At 49.4% G+C, this 17,828-nt stretch overlaps 7 protein-coding genes across 7 annotated transcripts; 5 read left to right on the top strand and 2 right to left on the bottom strand.

The window, feature by feature from the left end:
• Window positions 1-447: 447 nt before the first annotated feature.
• N7517_002571 (protein phosphatase 2A structural subunit TPD3) lies at window positions 448-2,677 on the top strand (the record flags this gene model as incomplete). The annotated part of the gene is made up of 9 exons (XM_056720301.1): window positions 448-510; window positions 561-666; window positions 714-865; window positions 912-1,403; window positions 1,454-1,568; window positions 1,618-1,762; window positions 1,811-1,911; window positions 1,961-2,298; window positions 2,342-2,677. The coding sequence occupies 9 exons, from the start codon at window positions 448-450 to the stop codon at window positions 2,675-2,677; spliced, it is 1,848 nt and encodes a 615-aa protein (XP_056584436.1).
• A 417-nt stretch (window positions 2,678-3,094) lies between these two features.
• Window positions 3,095-3,937, top strand: N7517_002570 (ferric reductase-like transmembrane domain-containing protein; the record flags this gene model as incomplete). The annotated part of the gene is made up of 1 exon (XM_056720300.1): window positions 3,095-3,937. One exon carries the CDS (start codon window positions 3,095-3,097, stop codon window positions 3,935-3,937), a length of 843 nt encoding a protein of 280 aa, XP_056584435.1.
• An 805-nt stretch (window positions 3,938-4,742) lies between these two features.
• N7517_002569 (putative capsule-associated protein CAP1) lies at window positions 4,743-6,588 on the top strand (the record flags this gene model as incomplete). The annotated part of the gene is made up of 2 exons (XM_056720299.1): window positions 4,743-6,487; window positions 6,537-6,588. 2 exons carry the CDS (start codon window positions 4,743-4,745, stop codon window positions 6,586-6,588), a joined length of 1,797 nt encoding a protein of 598 aa, XP_056584434.1.
• A 399-nt stretch (window positions 6,589-6,987) lies between these two features.
• N7517_002568 (alpha/beta fold hydrolase) lies at window positions 6,988-8,511 on the top strand (the record flags this gene model as incomplete). The annotated part of the gene is made up of 3 exons (XM_056720298.1): window positions 6,988-7,135; window positions 7,183-7,661; window positions 7,708-8,511. The coding sequence occupies 3 exons, from the start codon at window positions 6,988-6,990 to the stop codon at window positions 8,509-8,511; spliced, it is 1,431 nt and encodes a 476-aa protein (XP_056584433.1).
• A 535-nt stretch (window positions 8,512-9,046) lies between these two features.
• On the top strand, window positions 9,047-11,449 carry N7517_002567 (uncharacterized protein; the record flags this gene model as incomplete). The annotated part of the gene is made up of 6 exons (XM_056720297.1): window positions 9,047-9,076; window positions 9,128-9,155; window positions 9,205-9,311; window positions 9,357-9,941; window positions 9,987-10,603; window positions 10,651-11,449. 6 exons carry the CDS (start codon window positions 9,047-9,049, stop codon window positions 11,447-11,449), a joined length of 2,166 nt encoding a protein of 721 aa, XP_056584432.1.
• Window positions 11,450-12,580: 1,131 nt separating this feature from the next.
• On the bottom strand, window positions 12,581-13,620 carry N7517_002566 (40S ribosomal protein uS3; the record flags this gene model as incomplete). Its single annotated transcript, XM_056720296.1, has 3 exons — window positions 12,581-12,907; window positions 13,001-13,314; window positions 13,467-13,620. 3 exons carry the CDS (start codon window positions 13,618-13,620, stop codon window positions 12,581-12,583), a joined length of 795 nt encoding a protein of 264 aa, XP_056584431.1.
• Window positions 13,621-13,976: 356 nt separating this feature from the next.
• On the bottom strand, window positions 13,977-16,208 carry N7517_002565 (phosphatidylinositol-3-phosphatase YMR1; the record flags this gene model as incomplete). The annotated part of the gene is made up of 2 exons (XM_056720295.1): window positions 13,977-15,665; window positions 15,714-16,208. The coding sequence occupies 2 exons, from the start codon at window positions 16,206-16,208 to the stop codon at window positions 13,977-13,979; spliced, it is 2,184 nt and encodes a 727-aa protein (XP_056584430.1).
• Window positions 16,209-17,828: the final 1,620 nt, after the last annotated feature.

The following is a 17,828-nucleotide window of genomic DNA, read 5'->3' as shown; positions in this document are numbered from 1 at the left end:
CACAGATCCCCCTCTTTTGTGACAATTGTATTGGTAAGGTAATTCCCCTCCATATTCAAAGATTCATGTGCACACCGCCAGTATGTAATTTACACTTGTAAACACTCAAAGCTCGACTGCCCTGCTCCGGTTGCTGCATCATCGAAGGGGGCACTTTTCTGTTCTCTTTACGAACTTGTATCAAATCTATTAATTTTCTGTTGATCAAGTTTCTCTTCAATTGTCGAGGTACGCTTCTGCTGAAGGTGTTCATGCGGCCCAAAACCCCACCCTCACTCTACCACCATCCATTCCCCTTGCCATCTCGCGAAGTCGGAACTAATCCTTATCAGCCATCTCATTGCCTCCTACACCTCCTCTACCGAATCGCTGTCAGGTCCAACACCACCCTCTTCCCTCTCAGGACCGGGACTCGTCGCACCTCCTTAATACATATTCAAATTCACAATGGAGGGCCAGAACGAGAACGATGAGCTTTACCCCATCGCCGTGCTCATTGACGAGCTGAAGGTATATCTCCCTCCGGTCATGCAGACAATATTGAGCTCACATTTCTTTAGCACGACGATGTCCTTCTCAGACTCAATGCCATTCACCGTCTATCCACGATCGCGCTTGCACTTGGGCCCGACCGAACCCGGGAGGAGCTCATCCCATTTCTTGATGGTTTGTCCAGCCTTCAATCGCCTAGCACCCCCGTCTAACAGTGATAGATTCCGTCGAGGACGAAGACGAAGTTCTGACTGCGCTGAGTGAAGAGCTGGGCAATTTTACAGAATATGTTGGGGGTCCGGAATACGGGCACGTGTTGCTCTCCCCGCTGGAGAATTTGGCGGCTATCGAAGAGCCTTTGGTGCGGGAGAAGGTACTACACCAGCTGAAAGTTTCCGAGGCACATGCTGACGTTCCAGGCCGTTGAATCTCTCAACAAGGTATGCGAGCAGCTCTCGGAGAGCCAAGTTGAGGAGCATTTTGTCCCGCTAGTCCTCCGCTTGTCAAAGGCAGACTGGTTCACCTCGAAGGTTTCTGCGACTGGTCTTTACTCCACACCATACAAGAAGGCCACTCCGGCGTTGCAACAGAGTCTCCGACAGCATTTTGGAGCTTTGGTACACGATGAAACCCCGATGGTGCGGCGACAGGCCGCCAACAATCTGGCCAAGTTTGTCAAAGAAATGCAAAGCCAGGTCGTCATCGATGAAATAATTCCCCTCTTCCAATACTTGGCAAGCGATGATCAGGACAGCGTCCGTCTGCTTACAGTCGACATTCTTATTGCCATTGCAGAGGAAATTCCCAAAGAACAGCAACCCAGCCACGGTGTTTTGTTGACATCGCTGCGAAATCTGTTTGAGGATAAGAGCTGGAGGGTCCGATACATGGTTGCCGATCGATATGAAAAGGTACATTGCCTGCTGAATTTCAAATTGTTGGGCGACACTAATGTATGCAGATTGCCAAAGCTGTTCACGAAGAGGTTGTCACCCGCGACATGGTGCCTGCCTTTGTCAAGCTCCTCAAAGATACAGAGGCCGAGGTTCGCACTGCGATTGCTGGCCAAATTCCTGGTATGATACCCCCAATGGTGTATAGTTGACGTCTAACTGACACAATCAGGCTTCTGCACTTTGATCGATCGCGACACTCTCCTCAATGAGATCATGACCAGCGTTGAAGACCTTGTCTCTGACCCATCTCAGCACGTCCGGGCTTCTCTCGGTACTCAGATCAGCGGGCTCGCGCCTATCCTGGGCAAGGAGGAGTAAGTATCTTGCGTATCTGCTAGCCGTAACCTGTACTGACCGTCCAGGACTATTGCCCACCTGCTCCCCATGTTCCTCCAGATGCTGAAGGATGAATTCCCCGACGTCCGTCTGCATATCATCTCGAAGCTCGAGCAAGTCAACAAAGGTAAGCGGTCGTTGATCTATATTCATTTATCTCTCCTAACCTTTTACAGTCATTGGTATCCAGCTTCTCTCCCAGTCTCTTCTTCCAGCCATTGTTCAACTGGCTGAGGATAAGCAATGGCGTGTTCGCCTCGCTATCATTGAATATATTCCACTCCTTGCCAGTCAACTTGGAGTCGAGTTCTTTGACGAACAGCTGAGCGATCTTTGTATGGGCTGGCTTGGAGACACCGTCTTCTCCATCCGAGAGGCTGCCACTGAGAACTTGAAGAAACTGACAGAAGTATTTGGCGTGGAGTGGTCAAAAGCTTCTATCATTCCCAAGGTGATGGCCATGGGTCAACACCCTAACTATCTTTACCGCATGACCACGTGCTTTGCCGTTTCTGTAAGTTTCCCCTCTTTCTACACCGATCAATACTAATTATCAGACTCTCACTCCCGTTGTCAACCTCGAAATCATTGAGAACTCTCTCCTCCCTATCCTGGAACGCCTGGTGACGGATGAAATCCCCAACATTCGTTTCAACGTCGCCAAGTCCTACGCCGTTCTCATCGCCACACTGCGTCGCCTGCCGGCCGATAAGACCTTGGTTCAGGTGGAGAAGTCTGAAGTGCCTGTCACGCCATCACCCCAGAGCCTGGAGTTGATTCAATCAAGGGTTGTGCCTAGTCTGGAGAAGTTGCAGGAGGATGACGATGTGGATGTCCGCTATTTTGCTACGACTGCCGGTGGCAATCAGGATGAGATGCAGACCTCTCCTTAAACTATGTACCTGTTCGGCGAATACCCAACAAGTCATCCTGTCAGGTTAGAAAATAGCCAAGCGTCCTTTTCTTTCAGGCGTTTTTAATGTAGAGGTTTTACATAACGTTTAGCCAGGGTAGGTAGTCAAAAGCAAATGCGCAACTGAAGACTTTGCATGTAAACCCACGTAATGTGTCTACGATATTCATAGTACCCGGCATTTGCGATTCATTTGTCAGCAAAAAGCCACGGGGCCTCCGGAGCCGGGGGCATATAGGGCACAAGCCACGGTTAGACTGCTTATTTCAGTATATCAAAAAGAGTGTGAACCCAATAACAGTCTAAGCATGTTTTTTTAACTCGCGCTGCATCTAACGTGCTTGTCAATTGGGTTGGGATTCTACAGAAACCCTCACTATATTATTCTTCAATCGCCATGTCGTGGCCGTACCATTTTATTTCTCTCTCCGAAAGCGACAAGCTGCATCGCAGGGAGCTGCTTGATCTTCGAGGCTATTACGCACAATGGTCAGTTATTATTGTCATCGTCGCCATTCGGATTTTTCGCTTTGCTACAAGATCAACCGTTAAGCGGGATGGCCCGGTTTCTGGAAACCCCCGACGGTATCTTGTCTGCGGGCTGTGGCTATTATGGCTTTTAGGCCTTTCGATATGGAACAGTGGTGATGGTATGTCTTCATCTCCCGGTAGCTTTGAGGAACCAGCTAACATGCTAGACTACCTCCATTTGACCAAAGCTTTGGGCCAGGTTGGCCTGTCCCAACTGCCACTGCAGGTTCTGATGTCTCCGGCAAACATCTCTCAACCGGCAGCCTCATCTGTGCTGTCTGTTCTTACCGGTATCCCTCAGCGAGCGTTGACACCGTACCACCGTCTCTTTGGTCGGGTGGTTGTCTCTCTCCTGCTGGCTCATGCCGCGCTGTATACACTGTTCTTCGTGCAATCCAGTCATCCTGAATTTGGTATATTGCTCTTCAAGCGAGTCCAAGATTTGGATGTTCAATGTGGGATGGCCGCGATATTCTCGGCCGTGCTGCTCGTTCTCTTCGTGCGGCCTGCTTCCCAGAAGGGACTCCAGAGTTGGCTTGTTCAGGGCACCATTCAAGAACGCAGGAAGATTTTTTACTTTGGTCATGTGTCTTTGGTGGTATTGTTGTGCGTCGCGGCCTACTCTCATGTTAAGCAGGCACAGAAGTACATGCTGCAGACTTTAGCAGCTTCTGTGCTCAATTGGGTATGCTCTTGGTTGCTGCGTTAGTGTAGGTTGGGTAAATATAACATGGCATCTGTACAGCCATGTCTAATGGTCCTTTCAAATTTCTATTTCTTTGATCAGCATCTTGATATTGTCTCTAGGGATGTCATATATTAGCTTATGTATGTAGCATGAACCTCATTCATCCATCCATGGAAAATGAAATAACATATTCCAATGCCTGAATTACTTCCTATGTAGGGCCAATCAACCAGTAATTTGTGATAGATTTTGTTTTATACTTGTTCAGATCTTGTTTCCTGAGAGAACATTGATCTACATACTCCGTAGAGTGTACTAAATTAAACCCCTTTTCTCCCCCTTGATGATGGAAGCTCAAGGGGTACGGAATAATTGTATAGCTAAATGAACTGTGTACTCTTTTGATAGATATTTGAGGGGGATCAGATTACTGCTTCAAGTATTCGAAATATCTATCAACCAATATTTGAACGATACATATCCTTGATGCTCTGTACAGAATAGGGAGAGTACATCAATATATGTTGTAGTCCAAGCGCTTTTGACACGTATTGAATAGATTATGGCCTCCCCTGGATCTAGGCAACGCCACATAGTACATTGACCCCTTTAAGAATTGGGGGCCGCACAAATAAAACGATATTATATAATATTATAGCCTTTGCCTTTTAAACCCTTGTCACAATACAACGTTACTATGTACCTGTAGCCCTAGATTGCGATTACGTTAGAAAGGCTTGGCGGATAAGGTTAATAGCCCGAGGTCTTGGAACTCTGGAACTCTAGACTTATGGAGAACCCTCCTTAAGACTCACACTCCTTCTTCATGCCTCTCCCCAATGGCAGCATGCGCATCCAACGGTTGATCGTATTACTTGCGATCGGCGTTCTTGCTTGTCTTTCTATCTTACTATTACGATCCTCGCAGCCAGAGCAACAGACAATAGAATTGCCTCCTCCCGAACCGATACAACACCCTCAACTCCATGCGGGGCAGAACACATACCTCCCTGAGAAGGAACACCCGATCACACGTCTGATTGGAAATGCTCAACGGGATTTCAATCATGAGCAGTCGCAGCAATCAAAGACCCTGGCCGAGGCCGTGAGTGAATACCAGCGCCGCTATAATATGCACCCGCCGCCACATTTCGATAAGTGGTTCGAATTTGCCCAGTCAAGAAATGTGCAGCTCATCGATGATTTTGACTCCGTCTATCACTCCCTCCTTCCCTTCTGGGGTGTGAAACCTCAGACGATTCGCGAACGGGCGCGCGAAACACTTGGATTTGACAATGCGGTGCTGGGTGTTCTGATTCGCGACGGCAAGGTGTCCTTAACGGATGGAGGAGGCGATGACCGCAAGTGGCAACGAGACGCGACGGCTGGTATGATGGGTGCTTTTGTGAAATACCTACCCGACATGGACCTGGTGTTCAACACTCACGACGAGCCGCGCGTGATCCTCCCTAACGAAGACCTCCAACGCTTGGTGCAGACAGCCAAGGACTTCATCCTCCCAGCAGCTTTCAAGAAAACCCCGACCAATGCGTGGTCCCCACGTGCTTCAGACCTAAACAAAGGCGACCGCATCGACGAGGTGCGCACCACTCGTTTCAACCGCTTCGCACACCAACCGACCTGGACAAACTCCCGAGTCTCTTGTCCGGTTGACAGCCCAGCGCGCTCACTCGACGAAAATGCCCCCGACGACGTTGATCCTTATGCGTATGGCGAACTCGGCTTCATCTACAACACCACGGCGGCCTCTGACATCTGCAACACCCCCTCTCTCCGCTATACATATGGATTCTTTGACCGACCTAACGCCTTTGATGTCGTTCACGACCTGTTCCCTATCTTCTCGCAGAGCAAAATCTCCAGCTTCCAGGATATTATTTACCCGAGTCCCTGGTACTGGGCCGACAAAGTCCCCTACGATCCTAAAAGAGATTATGCGTGGGAAGCCAAGTCCGATCGGATGTACTGGCGTGGCTCCACAACTGGTGGATTTTCGCGCGCGGGTGGCTGGCGCCGACAACATCGGCAGCAATTTGTCGACAATGTCAACGCCTTAGGCACCACCAAAGTTCTTGCTCGCCAGGGCGATGGCTGGGTTTCACAGGACACAAATCGGGACGCCTACCGTGATTCCTTCGATGTCAAGTTCACACTTATCGGCCAGTGCGACCCGGACGACTGCAATGCGCAGACTGAATACTTTGGAGTGTTCCAACAAACTGGGCAACAAGATGCGTGGGCGCACAAGTTCCTGGTCGACATCGACGGCAACGCTTTTAGCGGGCGATTCCACGCTTTCCTGCATAGCAACAGCTTTGTCTATAAGATCGCTATCTTCCGTGAGTGGCACGACGAGTGGCTGAAGCCCTGGGTACATTACGTCCCTCTCAGCTTGAAAGGCAACGAGTACGTTGAGAGCATGCGATACTTTACCTCAGAAGAAGAGGGCAAAAAGGCCGCTCTTCAAATCGCCAACCAGGGCCAGCGCTGGGCACAGCAGACCCTACGAAATGAAGATCTGGAGGTTTGGTTCTTCCGGTTACTGCTAGAGTAAGTACCTCGTCATTCTGTAAGAGAATTTTGCTAACTTCCTTTCCAGGTATGGCCGCTTGGTAGACGACAACCGTGAGCAACTAGGATTTGTTCTTTGATCTGTATATATTCCCTCGACGAGATGATGGCTTTTTGTTTTTGGACCCCTGTTAATACCCTTTCCCTTGGACTGTTTTCTACCAATAATATTTGTGCATGTGGAGGCGGCGTTTGGTATGCAATAGATTGAGAAAAGCTGTAAACTGTCTACAATTTATAGTATAATAAGATTGCATTCCTGAATTTGTATCCTAATCTAGATATATGTACAAAGTACGAAGTACCCTGTACCTACATACCAACATGTAGGTACCCGCGGTCAGTAGGCTTTTATATCGCTGACTCAGGTATGACGCTACCCGTGAACGGCCCACCTGGGCAAGTTCCCCCGAGGCCGTTTGTCTTAGATCGCGAGGTGAGACTCTTGCTCCTTCAACGCATGATTCCAAGTTTCTAATATGGGCAAATCTCTATCCCGTGCCCTGATTGGCACGGCCGTCTTTGCGTACGGCTTCTTTACAATTATTCTTTACGGCCTCATCGCCATAGCGAAAGGCACATACTTCAAACGCCCCACTGAAAACGAGAAACTGGACTTACAGCTCGGTGAGCTATTATTCCCCATCATGAAAGTTCTTTGCTGACCCTTCTAGCTCGCGATCGCCTGTGGGATTTATCCAAAGTCTTCGATGGTCTCTCTCACCACATTCTAACCTTGCAGAGCGGATTCAAGTTCCACTTTGTTAGTAACGATGTCCCGAACACACCGGAAACCATCAATTCCGATAAGCCATTGGTCATCTTCATCCACGGGTTCCCCGATAGCTGGGCGATCTGGCGACGCATTATCACAAACCCTGCTCTTCAAGGGGCTGTTTCGCTCGTTGCGATTGACCTTCCCGGGTATGGAGGAACGGAGAGCCTGGAAGAATACAATGCAACAAATGTCTTGGAAAAATTGACAGAGTTGATCGTCACCCTGCGGACCCAGTATGGCGTGGACTCGGACAACGAAAGCAACAAGAAGAGGACCATAATTGTCGCCCATGACTGGGGTTGTGTCTTGTCCATGCGCCTCGCTGCCGAAGCTCCGTCCCTGGCCCATCGGTTCATCCTGTCCAACGGACCATCAGTATGTCAGCACACCGATCAATACCCTACCTCAACTAACGATTCAGATGAAATTGGTTGAATCCAATATCCGCCGTCTGCTCTTCTCGGCCAATAAGATGCTCGGTAACGCCTGGCGTTCACCACTGCACGCCCGCGGCCCACTGATGCAAGCACTCAGAACTATCACCCCTCTCGCCCGCCAGCTTGTGCTATCCGGCTATATCTTTGCTATGCAGCTACCCACGCCAATGGTCTACTACCTCCTGACCGGAGGCAACTGGTCACTGTTGAAAAGTACTCACGTCACCTCGTACAACAAGGACGAACATACCCACATCGATGTGGCTGACAGCATGGCTAGCACCATGGGTCCGTCCATCGCAGAGTCGGATACTAAAACTCCCAACGGCGATGCATATCCCGCTAGTCTCGGCGAGCGCGCGTTAGCACATGTCTTGCATATGGCGGCTTATTACCGTGATCGGGCGGCGACGGCACGTTGGGTTAAGTCTATTGAGACTGTTGCTAGCTTGCATAGCATTGCATCCAAAAAGCGAATGGCGAGCAGCGGAGCTGGGCTGTTTGATGAAGGTCCTCCGGGGGCTCTCAAAGCTAGCACGACCATTTTTTGGGGCAAGGATGATATTGCTCTTGACCCGAGGATCTGCCTTGATGGGATGGGTGATTACTTGGTGCAGGGGTCCCAGATCGTGCTACTTCCTCATACTGGACATTGGACTCCCCTTGAACGTGAGAGCGGCGCAGCTTTGATCAATACTGTTGAATGGGCTGCTCAAGGTGAAAAGGGGGATATTGGGACGGTCATTGGGGACTCCTACCCTGGTGCCCAGGTCACTTTTTCACGATAATGGGGATATTCAATTTTATCGTATTGCGGGGGGCAACCCGATTTAAAGCGGTTAGGGGGGTGGAGAGTGATATTTCACCCCATTTAGACTTGAATAGGTTCAATTTATCTATATTCAGAAATAAAACCAGATGAAAACAAGAGAACAAGAATATAGAAAGAGAAGAGAGAAAATATAAACGGGAATCGATGATTTACCCGGCCACTCCACTTTCCCCTCGGGAGCTTTGACCTTAATTTCGCCTTACATCTCGGCCTTTGCTTTCCATTACTTTGCTTTGCTTTTAAGAATCTTACGACTCTCTCATTCAACCTTACACAACATGCAGTGAAAAAAAAAAAATTTCTCCTGTTTTCGTCCTCCCTCGAATCTCCGTCCGGTCCAGGTACCACAGTCGGTGTATCGCGCTTCTACCGGCCTGAACTGTCATTGGCAATTGACAGGTTAAATATAGCCCAGCTTTTCTTCTTGTGGGGGCTTTTCTTCTCTCCGACATCCTTCGGACTCATTGTTTTGCTATTGGAACTGTGACGTGATGGATTTCAATGGAGCAGTTTACTGCACGGTATTTCCCCCCCCCTTCCTATGCTTATGGCGTAAACTGACGATGAGACAGCTTCTGTTGAGTGACAATTACCTTCCTGGTATGCTCTTTCATTCATCTGGAATGTGAAATATTCTAAAATTGTATAGGTGCTATGGTCCTTGCCCATTCCCTACGCGACAATGGCACAAAAGCGAAATTAGTGGCGCTCTTTACGCCAGACAGACTACAATCGAGCACCATCGACGAGCTAAGGGTGCGTACAACATTCCCCAAACTATTCCTTTGTCTTACAAACTAGACCGTCTACGACGAGTTGATCCCAGTGAGCTCAATGGTAAACGACACGCCGGCGAACCTCTGGCTCATGGACCGCCCAGACCTGATTGCCACATTCACCAAAATCGAGCTCTGGCGCCTGACGCAATATCAGCGGGTCGTATACATTGATTGTGATGTCGTAGCTCTGCGAGCACCCGACGAGCTGTTATCACTGGAAGCAGACTTTGCTGCCGCGCCTGACGTCGGTTGGCCAGATTGCTTTAATAGTGGAATGATGGTTCTCCGACCTAATCTACAGGACTATTATGCGCTAAAAGCACTCGCCCAACGAGGTATCAGCTTCGATGGCGCCGACCAGGGTCTGCTGAACATGCATTTCCGGAACTGGCATAGGCTAAGCTTCACGTATAATTGCACGCCAAGTGCTAATTACCAGTACATTCCTGCGTACAAGCATTTCCAGAGTACCATCAGTCTTATTCATTTCATCGGTGCTCAGAAGCCGTGGAATATGCCGAGGCAGATTGTCCCGCTGGAGTCTCCTTACAATCAGCTTTTAGGCCGGTGGTGGTCTGTCTATGACAGACATTATCGTCCGACAATTGTAAGTGATATGCAAGATCATGAAGATGTGGACTGACATTTCTAGGTACCGAGCGCGCCAGTTGATATTGAAAAAACGGTGTTGGCTCAAGGCGCACAAGTCCCTGCCCTGAATTATGGCCACGTCCCTCGCTATGACAGCACCACCCGTTATGAAAACACCCCTCATTATGAAACACAGCCTATGTCTGAACGGCAGCCCTACCATGTTGAAGTACCCGCAAGCTTTCACGAGGAATCACACCAAGCACTGCCAGTCGAGCACGGCCATTCAGAACCGCACCACGAACACTCTGCTCCCACTCATGTACGCCATGCTGCCGTGCCTGTATTAAGCATGGTACCGCAGTATGTTCGCGGAGAGGAGCATGTCTCAACCTTTATCCCACCATTGCCTTCTGCGCCAATCACTTTTGCGCCTCAAGTGAGACACGAAACATACGAGGCACAGATACACACGCAGGAACAGACAGAGATACAGACACAGTCGCAGTCGCAGTCGCAGGTACAGACACAGCCACAGATACACTACCCCGATGGCCATATTCATCAACCACGGCCGCTAGCGCCAATTTCTCCGATTATCGAGTATCAATCACCCCCATCTCCGGTCCCAGAGGTTTCGACCTTTGAGGCGCCAAAATCCGAGTGGGATCCGTCGCGGTAAGAGCATATCCCTCGATGAAATCTACAGTGCTAATATCCCATAGCGAGCCACCACCGGTCAACACAAAACCCGAAGGTCTCAGTTTACAACAGAAAACCTACGATATGTCCGAAGACACGCATCTATTCCAACCCCCGTCGTCCTATCCGGAGGCACCGAAAAACATGTGGTATCAGGTTCCACCCAAGCCGGATCCCAAACCCACCACGGTCTTCCCCTGGGAGATCCATGCCCCGAAACCCACCCGCGTCTTCGCCGAGGCGCCTGTGGAGTTAGTGGAAAGCCCTGTGGTACCTAAGGAACCAGAGCAGCATTCGCTCCCAAGCGAGCCAGCCCCTCCCGGTCCCTCATCTTCCTACACTCGGGTACCGTTCGAACCTAGTGCCGAATCATGGCAAACATACAGCCGCTCTAACGCCTGGGATGAGGACCCAGAGATCCAACGCTACATTGAGACAATCCAAGCAAAGCGCACAAAGTCACAAGTGACCAGCCCAGGAGCCAACTCCAACAGTCCCGATAAATCACCCCCGACTCCAGGCTCCCGCCCCAGCACCAAGATTACCGACTTTCCAACAGAAGACGAGCGCCCCAGTCTGCCCGTAACGCCGGCCCCAATCCACCGCATCAGCTACGGGGATGAGGCCTCCGGTACGGCCACCCTTCCTGTTGCGGAGGGCGTGCCTAGCCAGGAGGAATGGGTGGGTGTCACGGTTGATGTGTTCTCTTCTCTCCTCGGCGCAACGTACTTATTGTGGCGGTCTATAGAATCCCCTAGCTCAGCTCGAGGAGCTGCATCGTCGGCACTCGGAGGTCTTGGAGCATCCCGAGCTGCTGTTTAGTCGGCTTGCCGCCGCCTCATATCGTGAGCGTTGACAGTACTCATTCCTTTTCTTGCCTTTTTTTTTTGAATTTTGGATAACCTGATTCGATTTGTTTTATGATTCAACTTGATTAGGACATGTACTCCATCTTGTTTGATTGTTTTTGCATATGCATATGTACTGGAAATTTCTTGGATGATATTTTGTTACGAAATAATAATAGCGACACTGAACGGAGCATTGAATTCTTTCATCCATGAATGTATAAGTCGTCTCGCGAGCCTATGTGTAGAGATATATACAGCGGTATCCATAAGGATTCTAGTTTGAGACCGCTTCTAGCGGTGGTTCACTAAAAGACCAATATGCACGCAATATTTCCTATCTTGAGGGTGAAAGATACAAAAAGTTGATGGTGCGATTCCCTGTCAGGTACAGTATTACCTGGAGCTTCCCTTGCCCAGTGAGAGGCCTATGTAATCCCAGACAGTAATATGTGAATACTGCCAATGAAACCATTGACAGGTCTATAAAATTACAAATAATTTCAGGATTCACTGACAGAAGTGACCGAGGGAAGCCGAAGATCCCTATATGACCGCGGGTTTGCAGACGGACTACGAGGTCGACGATGCAGGCGAACTGCTTGTCGAGCTAAGAGAAGTGACCGGGGGGCAAAGATGAAGATAGTGTAATGATTCCCCTGGCGAGATGAAAATCTCTATAGATAAGGATCCTCGGGGATATACATCCTAGTTCAAGATTCCCCCAGTCACATCTGAACTAAAGCAATGCTAAAGATCCGAACTCGGACAAAAGATCGATGTCTCCTCATACTACACATAGATAGTAGGACGCAGGCACTTGGTAATCGAGGAACGCACACGGGAACAGAGAACAGATATCGAGGCTTTGATTCTAGCATATGATATCTGATATTCAATGGCAAGAAAGACCTTTTCTTGCCAATATGTACCAGACCTCGAACACCTTCCAATTGACCTCCACCGTATTGGCCAATACATTATAGAATAGCGAATAAAAGGCTTTGAAGGTCATGTAATTTTGATTGCGTGAGGTAGAGTATCAGGTTAGGTTAGGACAGATGGAAGAAAAAGGAAGAGCCGGGCCTAATGTAGATAAAAACATTTACTCCTGGGCGAAAGTCTCCGCACCACCCTCAGCCTCAGCGGCCTGCTGCTCGGCAAGACGCTGCTGCTCAGCGGCTTGCTGAGCGGCAATAGCCTTGGCACCGTAATCCTGGCTCATGGGCTGGAGAACGGGCTGCTCCTCCTTGGGCTCGATAATGGTGACCGAGTCGGGGAGAGTCTTCTGGGGACCGGCCTTGCCCTCGGGGTCGGAGCCGCGCATGATCTTAACCTTGATACCGAGGACACCCTGGCGGAGGAGAACGTGACGAGTGGCAGAGTCAATGAACTCCTTGGCGGGCTGACCGGAGTGGATCATGAAACCGTCCTGTTACTTGCGTTAGCCATAATATTCTTCCAAAACTAGTTTGCGATCGATTCGATCGATTCGTCGGTCGCGATTTCCCCAGTATAGACGTACAGTGAACTTCATGGACTTGGCACGGGCGGCACGGAGCTTTCCGGACACAACAACCTCGCAACCCTTGGCACCGGACTCCATAATGAAACGGAGGACACCGTAGCAGGCACGACGAACGGCAAGACCGTTCAGGAGCTTGTAGCGGAGGGACTCGCACTGAGCGACAGCGGAGAGACCACGGTTCTGGACCTTGGCGGCGTAGAGGGAGACGGAGTTCTCGGGGAACTTGAAGCGCTTCTGGATGAGGGAGGTGAGCTCGCGGATGCGGCGACCCTGCTCACCGAGAACCTCCTGGGTGTGGGTGGCACGGACAACTGGACAAGCCCGTTAGCATCAAGATCCCCATTCGAATTCCGCAGATCCCATCGCGATCGTAAATCGTTCTCTTCCTCCTCTTTTTCCAGCAATTTCACCGGTAATTTTCAAGCGATCAAACAGGAGAGATTGGTTTTCGGATTTGACGTACTGATGTCGGTGACAGTGGGAGTCACACGGACTTCCACACCGGAGTAGCCCTCCTCGGCCAGCTCGCGCTGGAAGAACTCGTTCAGCTCGGCATAGAAGACACCGTCGGCGACGAACTTTCTGCGCTTGGAGATAGCACCCTGAACAGCGGCCATTTTGTGTGGTGGAATCGGGGGTTGTCGACGGAGGGGATCGTGGTCGAGAGACTTCAATTCTGAGAGTGCATTATTTAGTGGGGATTTTTCGGGACTAGGGCTGCTTGCCCGTTTGGGCCAGGGCTCAACCCTCGCTTGCCGGCGCCTTTCCCTTTTGGGCCTAATATGGCCACCTTATCTTTTAGGCACTGATAAGGCAGTAAGGCAGTAATATGCTTATGTTAACTATTACATCGAACTACAGAGTACTCCGGCATCATTGGATGAATCACTTTATTAGTGGTCTGAACGCGGCTGCATAACATAAAAGTTGTAAACGTTTCAACACCATAAACGATTCCTTTGATTACCTCGGTTCATTGCATCTCTACTTCTAACTCGGTCGGTTTGTCGGCGCGCTCCGTTGGGAATGCAAGCTTGGATACGCCCGACGTCACAGCAGCTGTCATCCCCGATACATCAGTCGTTTTAATAGCACTGTCTGGCCTTGCCGTTTCAATACCGGTCAACACCGTACTTTCCGGGATGTCACTAGGGGCCGCTGAGGAACGGGGCCCGTTCATCTCCGCATCTGTTCGACCGAATACCTCATTCCACCACCGTGTTTCACTGACCCGGGGAAAGATAAGTCGCTCCTTGCCGCGCTGATGGTCATCGATGAGAGGGTCATACTGATGGTTCGTGAACTGTTCCCGGCGGGCGAGGAAGTAATCCCACACGCTACGAGTTCGTTCACTGGCCTTGCAGTCCACGCGTTCTTTCTCATTGTTGAACAAGAATGTACCAAATTGGCAGGAGTAGAGATGATAGAGAAGTCGTCGCAGGAAACGCTCATTAAACTCAAATCGTGTCGGATGCTGGTGAAGTAGCTGGTATGTTGCGTCCAAGAATTGATGGAATACAGGGCTCGTCTCTTTTGGTTTGGTCATCTCCTTCTCGGACACCCCAGAGCGCGGTGTAGTGGGCTTTTTGAGAGGAGTGTCAGAGTCATAGTTTTGAAGCTCTCCATCCGAGTCCGGCAAAGAGTCACGGCTATTGTTGTCCCGACCAAAGAATCCTTTGGCACTAAGGAATGCATTTTCAATAGCCTTCCCTGCACCGCCACCGTCACCAAAGGCACGGTTGGGATCTCCGCCGATGCGTTCATTTTCGATCTGGAACCATTTCTCGCTGTTCAAATGACCAGCCCGGTGTCGGAACATGTGTCCAAATGAAAGCCAGTCTTTCTCTACCAGCACCATGAAGCCCTCCAGCGTCCGAAAGTAGGGATCCAAACATATCTGACTCAGCGCACTGAGTTGACTCGTGCGGTCCCAGCCATCAGAGCAGTGGATCAAAACATGAGAATGAGTGAGACCAACTTGACGAGTGATCAGTCTGGCTCCCTCCAAGATCCCGCCAATGTGCTTCAACCAGCCGCTGCGCGCTAGCTGGTCACGATTTGGGCCCAATGGAGTAACATCTGATTCCTTCAAAGCATCGATCACCTTGTTCAGCGAGTCTCGCATGACATGGATATTGTCAATACCAAGATATGCCTTGGTAGCGAATTTGTAGTTGTCCATGTTCTCTGACCCAAGTCCAACAGCCTGCATGGCAAATGCATTCACGGTAGGGCGTGCATCCACGATCAGGTTCGACTGCTGGGCGCCATATATCGAAAGATTCTCTTCAGAATCGCCACTTGTAGCGGCTAATAATTCATCTTCGAGTTCCTCGGCATTGTTCAACTCGGGGACCATCACCTGGTTCGTCTCAGAGCTGCTAGAATCTGTTTCTTTTTCTGTAGCTGAGTAACTCGCCAACGGCCGCTCAGAGCGAGAAGTTAAGAAGATAGCTGACAGAAGCTTTTCATCTTGAATGCTTCGGTTCTGGCGGACACCGACCAGCGGCTGTGAGCTTCTGCTGATGGTGCAATTATTGACAGGATGAAAGTATGTGAGAGCAGGGATTCTTGCTCGAGATCGATAGCGCCCTGCGTAATTAAGTGTATTGTCGGAGATGGAACAAGGTACAGGGATGAGGGCAGGATAGGTCGGGGAGAACTAAGATGGGTCAGTAGAGTACATTTGAACTAGTTTGCGCGAACATACCTCATAGTTCACGTTGATCTCTGAAAGACGCCATGCCTTTCCTTCGTCCAAGCAGCCCTGGCGTGCCCATTCCTTGCGCGGGTCATACAGCTCCCACCCATTAAACTCCTTTTCTGGCGGGGGAGGCTGATAGCTAAAGGCGTAAAGCTTATCGATACGACCGGACTTGCATGTCCACTGCTTGATACTTTCAAACACATCTCGTGCTTTGTGCTCATTTACAAAGTAGAAACAGACGAATGTGAAGTCTCGGCATCGGAGGCGGATGGAAGAGAGCTGGCGGGAGGCGGCGGGAGCTGGCCGTAGGGTGCAGAAAGCGATGATAGGGTATGTAATCCACAACTCCCTGGGCCTTGTTGTCACGCCCTTTATCTGGTCTTCTGGGGAGATTGGTGGGGTGTGCGAAAAGATGAGGTGGTGAGGGGTTAGATGGAGAGTGCCATCGACCTGCTCTCCGCGGCGAGCCAAGGTCACATTGTCAACCTGAAGCAACATGGTCAGTGAGTGAGATGTTTGTGGCGCTGAATACAGGTTCAAACCTTAGCAATCCGTGTTTTCTCCATGCCGTGTAAATCACTGGCGCGTGGGCTTCATGCTGAGTATGGGTGAGTGGTGGGAACAGTAGGATCGGAGGGCACAGCAGTGATAGTGAGATGGATCGAAATAGGTATATATATTTTATTGTGGACCTGCAATCAATCAGGGCGACTAATCAGCCTTAAGCACCTGCCCTTGAGTATCGCGCGTGGAGTAGTTGGGATGAGAGGTGTTACACGTCACGGGCCTTGATCGGCTGTGGGGCCTTACCAAGGTCACGCCTATAATGTACAACATACAACGCAGGTATATGGTATATATTTTATGCATTTTTGCTATACTCGGTGTGAATGGAATGATTCAATATGAGGTATCTCAGCCCATGCCTTTAGATTTGGCTAAGGATCATTCGAAGATGCACATGGCTCGGTCGACCGAATGCTTAAAGTATTGAGTATAAAGGTATTGATTGCTTGATCCATGGGCTTTGGTTAGATCTCATCAAATAGATCGTAAGCCCAAGAAGAGACACTTTGGGACTCTTGGTTAGGTATTCGGCCCGTTAGCCTTGAGCTGCCCAACACCATTTACATGCATAACAAGACAAAACTGGAACCAAGAAACAGGAGCTACCAAGGTCAGTATGGTCTTCCGAAGAGAAGAAGCAACAATAGTTCTATTAAAACTGGGCAAATTCAGCATTAAATAGTTCTAGAGTTTCTGATCTCCAAACACCAATAGTAAAAGTAGTATCTGCCGCTTGGAACTTAACACTTGTGATGTATGAGTTCAAACCTGTTCTTGCTGGTGTTGATATCGTATCGAGGGTCCAGCGAGAATTGATTACTGATTCCTGCGCACTTTCAACTCTGGGGATATCAATGGAGCCCGTATGTGAGACACATGTGGGCTTCGGTGATCGAGAATTGTCAATTTTGACAGTCTTTAACTTGGCTTTATCAACTATTCAACTATCCAACTATTCAACTATTCAACTATCCAACTATCCAGTCATCTTATCACATCTGTACCATGCCTCTTGATTCTGCCAACTAAGAAGTTGAGTTAAAGGGATGTATATCACAGCTCCCAATGCCAAGATTTTTACCTTGTGTCCCTGGTTCATTCCCGCCAAGGAGCCTATTTTGACCAATTACTATTTGGGAACTGGTCCACAGTTGGGACACCTAGACTTCCGATCTGGGAATCGCATATAGACTAGAAATATCCGAGAATCATCTCAATAGGTGGCAATGAAGATCAGGCTGTAGAGTGATACCCTGCAGAATATCTATATGTATTAGAAACAGGTGTAGTTTAAAACGTGGAGAGTATGTAATATCTTGTTTGTGATAGAGACCTTTCGAACAAAGCTTACGAGATTATTCTAGCATACTTGGTACTTGTAAATCATGATTTCTCGATGTGATTATTCAGAAAAGGTTTCGAATACCCAGATTAAATTCCAAAACATAATCCGTGTCTAAACAGGTAAATATTTTACATATAATGTACAGTAAATACAGCCCCAAGACGCCGCCATCCCATATGATGATGACCATTGATGCACGCTGTACA

The sequence above is a fragment of the Penicillium concentricum genome (genome assembly GCF_028827145.1).
Source record: "Penicillium concentricum strain IBT 3081 chromosome Unknown utg000001l_segment0_segment0, whole genome shotgun sequence".
In the NCBI taxonomy this organism is placed as follows: Eukaryota; Fungi; Ascomycota; class Eurotiomycetes; order Eurotiales; family Aspergillaceae; genus Penicillium; species Penicillium concentricum.
Note: the sequence above shows the minus strand (reverse complement) of the source record. Positions and strands in the feature narration are given on the sequence as shown.